This window comes from Haliaeetus albicilla, chromosome 4, assembly GCF_947461875.1.
Source record: "Haliaeetus albicilla chromosome 4, bHalAlb1.1, whole genome shotgun sequence".
Classification (NCBI taxonomy): Eukaryota; Metazoa; Chordata; class Aves; order Accipitriformes; family Accipitridae; genus Haliaeetus; species Haliaeetus albicilla.
The window spans coordinates 51,110,717-51,121,438 of NC_091486.1; the positions used below are offsets into that span (position 1 = coordinate 51,110,717).

Consider the following 10,722-nt stretch of genomic DNA (forward strand, 5'->3'; position numbering starts at 1 on the left):
CAACCCTTGAAGGCCCAGACAGCACTGTGTTAAGAGTTCAGCTCTTGCCTCTCATCAACAGAGAACATCTAAGATGTTAGTCTTTTCTAAATCATCACAAAATTATCATTCATCAGCAGAAAAACTCTAAATGTCCATGTACATGCTCCTAAACCTAAGATATAAACAGACTTTCCCCAAATCCAGAGCACTGTCTGGAACCAAACTTGCCTGTGGGTGTCTCCCTACATCCACAGCAAGCAATCAAGTCCCACAAAAGCAGTTTAACCTAAACGATTTTACTGTCGAGATGTCCAAGCTTGACTGAAGCAGCCTTGCTGATGACAGACACACTGAGGTATTCAGCACAACAGGATGTCCACCAAGAGGAAGCACACAGTGTATTGGTTGCACAGGTCTTATAGATAAAACATTAATTATACATGGCAACTTCTAAAGTTTACAGTGCAGACAAGTGGTACTCTACCTTTCCGCCTGTTTTGAACCACGGTTTCCACTAATAATGTTCTAATCAGAAATTACCCTTCACTTTGCCTTCTGGCAATCTACATATTCTACTTTCCACACATGTCAAGATCTCCATGGAGATTTCCAAATGCTTGGAGGTCTGGAGCTACCTGGTGATCATGAGTAATTCCATTTGTTGCCTGACAATGGGGATATTGCTCAATATGTTAACATGACATTTTCTCAATGTACTGGTATGTTTGAAGAAACGCAGAAAGGAGAGAAGTGGCATTGAATAGCCATCTCTCAACAGTCACTTAACAGCTAGCACCAGAATTCTGGTACTATTTTGGTGCACAGCCAGCACGAGAGTTACCAGCAACGACAACTGTCTCTGGAGGCACAGCTGACATAATCACTCAACTTGACCAAGAAGAAATAACTTGAAAAAATGGAAGCACAAAGGAAGCTGGCTAGGTTCATCAGGGGAGATTCTCCACTTAAAGTGAGGAGAGTTCATTTGGGAACTAGACTGAAACACTGGAGATACCTGCACTGAGAAAAGAGAGACATGCTTTGCTTAGCATCTCAGAATTGTAAGACAAGATATGAACTCAGTCATAAAGCAGGTCTTTTGATTTCCCTCTTTTTCTGTCTGCTCAACGATCAGCTCTTACAGCTTCCTAACACTTTTTTTCAGTCCAAAGACAACTGCCTATCACTACATACGGAACTGGCTAGAAATGCAGAGGACTATATCAACTCAGTCCTGGCAACAGGGATGCTGTGCACAGGATCTGCCCAAGAGAGAGAATCACGTGATTCCACCAAGAACAGCTACTCCCATGGGTCCTAATGCCAAAGGGGCCGCTCAATGAGACCCAAAGGAACTGAAGTGCAATTAAACAGTTACACACACCCACACATAAAGCCACAGAATGCGCTGTCACATTACTCGTTACAGTCGATCGGCTCAGAAATGCAGGAAACAGTAACGTAATGTGGAGTCAGTTTTTGATGAGACTAGAATTGGAGTCAATTTGTTCTTCCTGGATAGGAATTCGAACGCTCCTTCCATCTGAAAGATAGATAATAGTAAAAAAAAAAATACTGTACATAGTAGAAGGGGCAGGAAGAGGGAAGCCAGGGACTTTTCTAGTTTCATGGATGACTGGGCACCTAGTGTGCCTAGTGACATTTGGGTCAGTGCTTGTCTTTACAGCCAGTGCTAGGAAACACCAAGTATGGGGAACAGTGAAAATACACTTTACCATTGCTCTATGAATGGAATATGAGGCAGCTGTGGGCTGACTCAAGACCCAGGCTGCCACTTAGTTCTGAATATAGAGTTCAGCTTTTCAGTCAAACCTTTCCTGTGTTTGCAGGAGACCCTTCAAGACCATTCATTTCTATACAGGCAAAAAAGTTCACAATATACTCTTTTTTTAAAGACTGTTGATTCTGGATCCTCGCTGTGCTGAATAGCATTCCCTGCACAAAATCATGACATCATTTTCGCAGGGACTAAGGGAAGAAAAAGCTAGGAGTGGTTAAAATCAGAGAGAGAGAGAGAGAGAGAGAGAGAGAGAGAGAATCCTTCTGCATGGCAACAAACAGGGAGATCAGAGCTCTATAAGAATGCAAACTTGAGACACTATGACCTCCAGTGCATCAGGACTAAACAGAGGACCACCACTGGTATTAACTGCAGATGACACTGTTGCTACTTAGCCAGGTAGACTTCATTATGACTGAAACAATTATCAAAGTTCAAATAGGGGGCCCTGATTATTCTCTTTCCTATACTTTTTTCCCCATAAAAAGAAACTCACTCTGATGGTTGTTTCTACAAGGCCTCTTCTTGGTGTCTTTTTTGGCTGCTTGGATAATCAACAGGAGTATGGACATTCCACTCACCACGAGCAATATCAGACAAATAAGGATAAGTGATAAAGACCCTGGAAGAAAAACAGAAGAAGAATACACTAAAAAACATTCATGGTTCTAGCTAGAGTTTCCATGGCTTTCCAGCTTCAAATGAAGGAACCCAGAACTCCAGAAGTAACCCTGAATCACAAAGCCTAAAAGTCCCAGCTGCCAAGCAGATTAGCAAGAAATCTGGAAACCTGTGTGCATCTCACTGGAAGACTGTATGAAATACAGATACAGCTTCTGAGAAAGTGTGTGATATGATTTCCAATGAAATAATTTTCAGGTGAAAATTTCTGACCAGCTCTAGTAAATACAGAGACTAGACTTGGTTATTCCCTCTCCTTACCCCAGTTAGTCTCTGTGGGGCTGTTTGTATCCGGGCAAATGAAAGGAATCACGCTGGGTCTGGATGGTGAGAACACTGCAGTTGACTTATTATTCTTGTGGTCAGTGGTGGAGAGATTCACAGCAGGTGTGGCACTCTGAGAGGTAGCTGGCTGTGTGACATGATTGCTGCAAACAGCATCACCTGTTTTTGTCCCTGGTCGAAGAGTATTTTTCCCAAGAAGGCTGCAGCTAGAGATGCAAAATAAATTAGTGTAGTTTTTCAAACATTTGCACTAATGACTTTGCAAGTGATCTCCATGGAACAAGTGAGAGAACACTACAATCCTTGCCTTATCAATACCAACTCAGGCTTCACCTTTCCTAGGTTCTACAGATATGTGAAGAACAACTAAGCTAATTGAAGTTATTATTGAAAAAAACCTGACATTCTGTTTTTCTTAGCATCTGTACATATAACAGCCTTGAAGCACAGCTGCATTTGGCAAGGGAACCTTTTGCTACAGAAACAAAACACTGACCTCTAAAAAAAAAAAAAAAAAAAAAAGAGGCTGAGGATACTGTTGCCATAGCTGAAGAGAGAAAGGGGAGAAGGCAGACAGATGTTCCAATCAGTACACAGACTGCTCAAGGCTCCTGAGAGTCATGAGGAACACTGTTTCATTGCACCTACTGCAGGTTTACTCTACACACCATGATTTGGGCATCACCTGCTACAGAAGTAAACCCAAAATGTTGCTCTGAACATGTTTGGATAGATGATACATACTTGGTCCAAGGTCGACAGTTTTCATTTCCCCCTAGGGAATAAGAGCCTTCAGGACATAGTGAGCACTCTGGAAAAAAAGGAAGAGGCAGAATTTGAGTCCAGTTAGCAACACAACTATACGACAGCTACATAGTAATCACATTGATAGCTTATACTACTAGTCTAGCTTAGAGAACAGACCCAACAAAACCCACAGAGCCTCTAAAACCCATAGTCATTGGGTCAGAAGTAACACACATGCTCAGTGGTTCATTTTGGTCTACAACTGGCAAGGTTTCCTGTTTTCTCTACCGGCTAATTATGGGTATTAACAAGGAGAACATTAAGATTTCTAACAGCTCAGGAATCACAGAGCAGCAGTTTGCACAATTACCCTGCTATAACACTTGTGTGGAGGTATCAATGAGACAAATGACGACAGCTTTTACACTAGAAATAACAACCATCTCATCTGAAGCAAAGGCGAGAGTTTGGAGTCTTGACATACCACTAACTTACCACTTCCCAGTGTATATCTGACATCTGGCATGTAACCTGCAACACACATGCAAATTCTGTCAGAGGTCTTCTCACACTTCTTCACTTCCACACTTCCCTTCCCTAGCAACAACAGAATAAAGGACAAGTGAAAGACAAGAAATTAGAAAAAAAAAATTTAATTACTCAGTGCCCATCTATCGTGTGTAGAAACGACTGCAGAGAACAGTTTATTAACAATACTGAAGACACCAGTTTTCAGGCAGTACAAGCCTGCTTCCCTTTGAAGGTTCTACCATCAGTACCAGGAGATACCAGCCATTGAAATAACAACCCAGTCTTTGGACTTGGGTCGTCTGAAGTGACGGGCTTTACGACATCAGTCTTTGAGGAGCACACAAAGATAAGAAAGCATATGAAGACTGACTGCCTCCCAAATTCGTATCAAGAAATGACCACTATACACCTGACTTACTAGTGTTGCAGATTGTACAACTCTTGCAGAAGTTGTGGTTGTGCTCACTACTAAAGTATTCGTCTTGACAGGGGGCGCAGACCGTGTCTGTTGTTGCAGTGCAGCGGTTTCTCATTCTTTCACCTAAAACAAAGACCACATAGAAGGATGAACTGATTGTTACCAGAAGGAAACCCTCTTCATTTTCATGTATTAGAATGAAAGAGTGCCCAGAAAGTGACAGTTCCACTCACAACTCTGACTGAAAACATTCAGCAGATTTAGACATGCCAGAATCCCTAGAAGTTTTAACCCATAGCATCACTGTAAATTAAGCAGCTAAAATGGGCTCTCAGGGGCCTGATGACTTGCTGAGCATTGAGGCAATGCCCCAAATGATTCTCCCAGTGGATTCCAAATATCACTTCTCCAGACCACCTTTTCATATGGTTTGGACATCACAATTTGCAGCCATTGTCAGTTCGGGAAAAAAAGCAGGTTTTCAACTTAGCAATAGGTCTGATCTCCGGTGTAATACAATGGCTTTATCACAGATCTTGCCTTCGCTTATGAGATAAATCATGCAATTCAACCCAAAGTAATCCCAAACAGATACAAAAGATGGCAATGGCCTGCTCAGGTTTGCAGAAAATTCATTAGCGAAGAAGTCAAGAATAAATGTTTCTAGTATCTTTCTGTTGGCATTCTGAAATACCATTAGGCACAAAAGAAAGCAGTTGTATTTTGATATGCATCTGTACTGGCACCCAACATCAAAGATGTTACTAGCTCCATCTCCTGAACAGTGAGACACAGCGCAAGATGTAATGCAGGCATTTGTTAATGTTCCGAACAGTTATGTGTGTATCACACATTGCATTTTGAAACAAGCTCTGAATGGCTGCACCCACAAATTCCAACCTGTATGATACACAGTACTTGCACAGAAGTTCTGTCTGATGTGCTAGGATGATGAGGTTTGTGAGCAAAGCAACTTGCCCAAACTGAAACAGCAAGGTAACAGTGGATTCTGGAAAAGGAGTCAGACATGTTCCTTCTATCTGACTAGCCCATCTCCACAGAGCACAGGCTGGAGGAACTATAGACAGCTTTAATGACTAGAGTTTTTACAGTTGAGCTTAAATACATCCTTATTCTCACAGACTGTTTCTTTCATTTTTGGTTCTCCATTTTCCCAGTGTAGATGAACACTGAGCACAAAGTCTCTTGCTCACTCTAATTTTCTCTGCGTTTTATTGAGTGCTATCAGTGGCAAAATACAGATTTTTAGTGACAATATATGCAGTACAATTCTACATTGTTACTATCTACACAATCAGGAAAAGACTATGAAGAAATGTTTCCCTAGCAGCAGCAGATTCGCTAACAATGCAAAAAACTTGATAAAACTTCTTTCAGCAGAAGGAGGAACAAAAAACTTTAGATAAAGGATTATCTGTATCTGCGTACAAGTATGCCATTCTTTAAATTGAGTTCAGAAACACTCAGATTTAAGTAGTTTTGAGAATAATGCAGTAAACTGCCTCAAGTCTTAGATGAAAGGTTGAATTTATTCCAATTGGCATCTTTGAAGATAATAATACTGCATCAGTTCATACCATATCCATTTTGTGTGGCAGACTTAATTATGAAAAGAGAAAGTAGCTATTCTGAAAGATGCACATAAAACCATATGCAAGATTTTAAGTTGCAACTGCATTTACAGACATGATCTACGCTCCCTCTAGGCATCTACATGTTCCCTTTTTTAGTACAGTCGGTATTGACTGTACTAAAAATAATCCCTTCTGTTAAGGGGATTGCCCCCTGAACAGCAATATTACTGGTTAATTGTTGTTAGTCTTCACCACTAATCATCACATTTCTGTAATGAAATTCCAACTATTAAAGTATTCGAGGTTTGATACTTTGCATTTGTGCTTAATAGTGCATTGTCTTCAGAGATACTCAGATTGTGGAAAAAAACCCCCAGATATGAATGCAGAACCCAGAATTCAGACTCCTTCAGTTTCTACAATAAGAAAGGAGGAAACAAAACACATGTCCTGTCAAGTTACACTTTGCTAATCTCTATGAATCAAGCGTATCTTTTTCCTTTAAAAAAATACCAAGTCTTAAGTAGTATAAACTTTACTACAAAAGAAGGCTTAAAAAACATCTTTAGCAACAGAATTAATTACCTCAAGTTTTGCATTATTATGCAAGATTTCTGAGCTTCTTTATGTGATAGGTAAAGGATAGTAACATAACTGCTACCGTCTTTTCTCAGCTAATACTCCTACAATGAAAACATACTAGACTGACACATTAAGGAAGCTGAGCCACACAAAAGAAGTTAAATAACATGTAGCTCTTTCAAAGAGGAGGATTCCTAAATCTAGTATGTTATAGAAATAACCTTTGTCAATCTAGACTGATATGAAAGCCTCCTCACCAAATGCTTTTTCTCTTGTGTTATGCTTCCTACATTTGAATTATATTTCCATCAAGCTGTTTTCTACCTCCTGTGGGTCATTAACTGATACATATTACATTGAGCAAGTATAACCAATATCCAGGGAAAATTACTTACCAGGGGCACAGTCCTTGCAGCATTTTCCACTGAAAGGATGTTGATGTTCTTTGCATTTCAATCCCAAGCAATGGCTAATAGTGACTACCAGCAGCAAAAACAGAACAGTAGAAAAATATGAGTAAAAACCTACAGCTATCATAATGCAGCCCTACTGTCCCAGCAAAATTCTGAGAGCGGCAAACCCTTGGGGAAGTGATTCTAAACCCCTGGTGACCAGAACAAATTCATATGTCAGTTGCTGGGAAATTCCCAGCATGTGCTCCACATCCTCATCCTTTTGGCCACACCCCACAAACCTATTTTTGCAGTTCACAACTAAAATATTCATAGATAGAAAGACAGCATGCTGAATAGCGTTATGAAAAGATTCCTGTTCATAGCCTTAAAACAGTGCTTCCAGCCAGGTACATACCTCTCTACATAGTATTAAAGCACAGGCCTTGAATGCCGGGAGAATTAGAAGAGAAGATCCTTGGTTTTGTAAAGGGGGAGTATTAAAGCAATACAGAGGTAATGCCCGAAAACCTTTACAGGTGAAAGCTATAGGTACAATGAAACATAGCTCACATAGGCTTGCTCCTTAAAAGGCGAAGTACAGATTCTCTCCCCTTGATTTCACAGTAACAGTTGACCCGTGACTTTCATTGCTGCATAAACAATGTCATTAATACATTTCTCTGCTCAGGGAGCGTGTGGAATCACAAATCATCCTTCATCTTGATATTGCCTTCAGGAGCTAGCAAAAGCTACAAATGAGAAGCATTTCAGTCTCCATTTCAACTCTTAATACCAGACTCCCTGCATTGCCACTGAAGAAAAGTAAGCTCCTGACTCCAAAATAGAGACTTTGTGTTACCCCTACCGTTTGCTCACATGGAAATAAAAGCTTCCAGCAGAGGTGTGCTCTATGAAAGCAAAGGATGCAATATTCACATACCAGCTACTTTTGATGCCTATTTTGTTAACTTTGGAATCTAAACCCCCAGAATGCTTCTCCATCCAGCTCTGCAAGCCAGCAACAATAGGACAGCAATGGAGGAGGCTGATTAGCACACTAGCATTGCAGTCCTGCCCTCACCTAACACACGGATGTAAAGTGATCACACTAGGAATTAGCGGGTTTAACTTTCCATGCTTACTATTAGAATTTTACCTATTTGATCTTACTGATCTAGGATCTAAATTTTAGGTCTTCCAGTTCTAAGAGACTTGAGCAACTCTCACACAAAGGCCCTAGTAAACAAGACATCCTACAGTAATCAAAGGTGTTTTATTTACGTTAGTTAAAAAAACACAGCCAGACTTCCCAGACAAAGTAGATCTACAGTCAATCTACATCTAAATGCAAGGGAGATTTGATTGGAACAGAAATACATTTGGAATCCAAATTAGCCTGCAGTATTTGGGAGGGCTGAACAGCAATATCGTGGCATGTTTTATCCAGAACTGCTGCTTTTCATTTCCTTCTTACATTTCCGTAAGACTGTTGAAGAGTAGAAGGAGAGACAAAAGTCAGGCAAAACAGTAACTATTTTTCTACTTCTATTTTCCAAGCATTTTGGAAAACAACCGCTATGGAAAAGAAGCTACACCTTAAGCCATTCTTTCCAAAAGGGAGTAAAGCTATCAGTGCTGACATACCAGCTGAACTTCAACTACCTTCACACTCAGTACCTGCATGCAGGAAATACCCAAATCTCTTCCCACTGTATCACACAGTGCCATTTAAGTGGCTTTATACCTCATGACTCAGTCATTCCCTCAGCAGTATCTAACCAGATTTTTTTCTTCCCCAATTCTCCTTCACAAACAGTAGCAGACTTTACCTATTCAGTAAGTCAATTATTATTCAGTAAGAAACTGAAAATGCCAACTCCTATGATGTTCACAAACAAGATAAGGTTAAAATTCTGCTATATACATTTAAATGGAAAACTCCCAAAATACTAGAGCAGTCATGATGAAGCATTGATATTCTTGATAAGGATACTTTAATACAAATTAAATGCTCATTTAATAAAAGCAGTTAGCCACATACCATCTTGAGAATTCAGCTTTTATGTATGGCATCCTTAAGTGTTACCAGGCTTGCTATTGCCAGATTCCTTTATATGGCCATATTATGCAAGAAAATAAAATGGAGAGAACACAGTGATTACCCCATAGCATTTCACAACTAGCACGCTTTTCGGCTGGATTTTCACTCATGCAAATTAACCTCTCCCAAATGCTGCTTGGCACTGCCATGGGGATCATATGTCACAGGCTGCTCCCAAAAACCAGCCTGGAGTCAGCTACTCTGGTTCTAATAGGAGAAGAGAGCTTCAGAGTGGTGAGTTGAGCCATGCTATGGGTCAGAAATAAGAACCTGTCTGCTTTTATTTAATATACATGTATCATTTTTTACTATAGATGCTTATCCTAGATATTCTATACAAGCTTTTGAAATCTGGAAAAATGAAACATGTTCATGAGACAGTAGCACTCAGATACCAAGTCCTATTAACACTAGGCAGATCGCTTGTGTACATGAAAAAAAAAAAACACCCAAAACTGAACACAGAACTCCTAACTAGTGCTTAATGAAAGGCTTTAAAGTCACTAGATTCCTTCGGGATTACAGGCAAGTAAGGGTTCACCTATGGGAAAGGACCTACAAGAATCTGAGAAAGACTGAGTGCATATAAAATACTTAGAGAATTAAAAAAAAAAAATAAATAAGTCTATGGACAAACTAGAATAGTTTGAACTTCCAAAATTCCAAGACAGGAATAATCTCAGGTACCTCCAAATCTCACCGTGCAGTCCACTTTATCCTTACAGCTGTTAGTTAACATGTGATCCTGATTTCTGGCAGAGAAAAACAAAACACATTAAGGTGCAGAACTCCATGCACACATTAAAAATGAATTTTTCACAGTTGTTTCTCAAGTTTCAGATTCATCAGGTGTGTGGCAAATACCACAACAACAGTACATATTTTAACATTTTTGCAGTTGCTAGCTAAATACTGTGTTACCTTGTATTTTTCAAGGGATTCCATGCTCACATTATCAGAAGATTAAACTAAGACTGCATATGCATAATTTTTGCCTCTACTGACAGACAAAGTTCCAAATTACATCATCGTATTTCAGCTGCTCAAGAATTCCTCTGCAAACTAGCACTTGCCTTCTTAGCATCAGGTGTGACAAGATAGAACTTGTCCACTCAAATTGTATCTAAATAATTGAATTGCGCAAACAACTAGAGCATAATACAAAAAAGCAGGCTGGATATTTACACAATTATCAACTAATATTGCTAAAACTTTTGTCTTAACTAGATTGCAAACAACCACATTGCAAAACTGTATGTTTACATGTATAATTTTGTGTTAGTTCAAAGTGCAGGTCATTGCATATTTATGAAGCCTTAGTTAAAACAACAGCAAAGCAAAACCTAGACCTTTTGCCAATCAATCTAAACCAGCCATACCTATGACTTCTGCTAAGCACCCCATTTTTACAGACATGGAATTTTGTTTTGAACATCTCCAGATTCTAGCCATATTAAAATCTCACCACTCTGCAACCATGTGCATGTGGGGCATTGGCACAGAGGTGGAAGGGAGTGGAGGCTGACTAAAGTGGCAGACGTTCTAAACTCATTTTAACACGAGATTATCAACTGGATTTATCCCTCTCTTACCGTTCTTTCAAA

The 10,722-nt window shown here is 39.8% G+C and overlaps 1 protein-coding gene across 1 annotated transcript in view; it reads right to left on the bottom strand.

The window, feature by feature from the left end:
• Positions 1–10,612, bottom strand: part of TNFRSF4 (TNF receptor superfamily member 4) — a 28,876-nt gene extending 18,264 nt beyond the window's left edge. Inside the window, 6 exon segments of the mRNA XM_069782630.1 lie at positions 2,280–2,405; positions 2,726–2,955; positions 3,494–3,560; positions 3,992–4,093; positions 4,446–4,568; positions 7,018–10,612. Coding sequence (XP_069638731.1) covers positions 2,280–2,405; positions 2,726–2,955; positions 3,494–3,560; positions 3,992–4,093; positions 4,446–4,568; positions 7,018–7,159 — 790 coding nt within the window. The 5' untranslated portion in view covers positions 7,160–10,612.
• Positions 10,613–10,722: the final 110 nt, after the last annotated feature.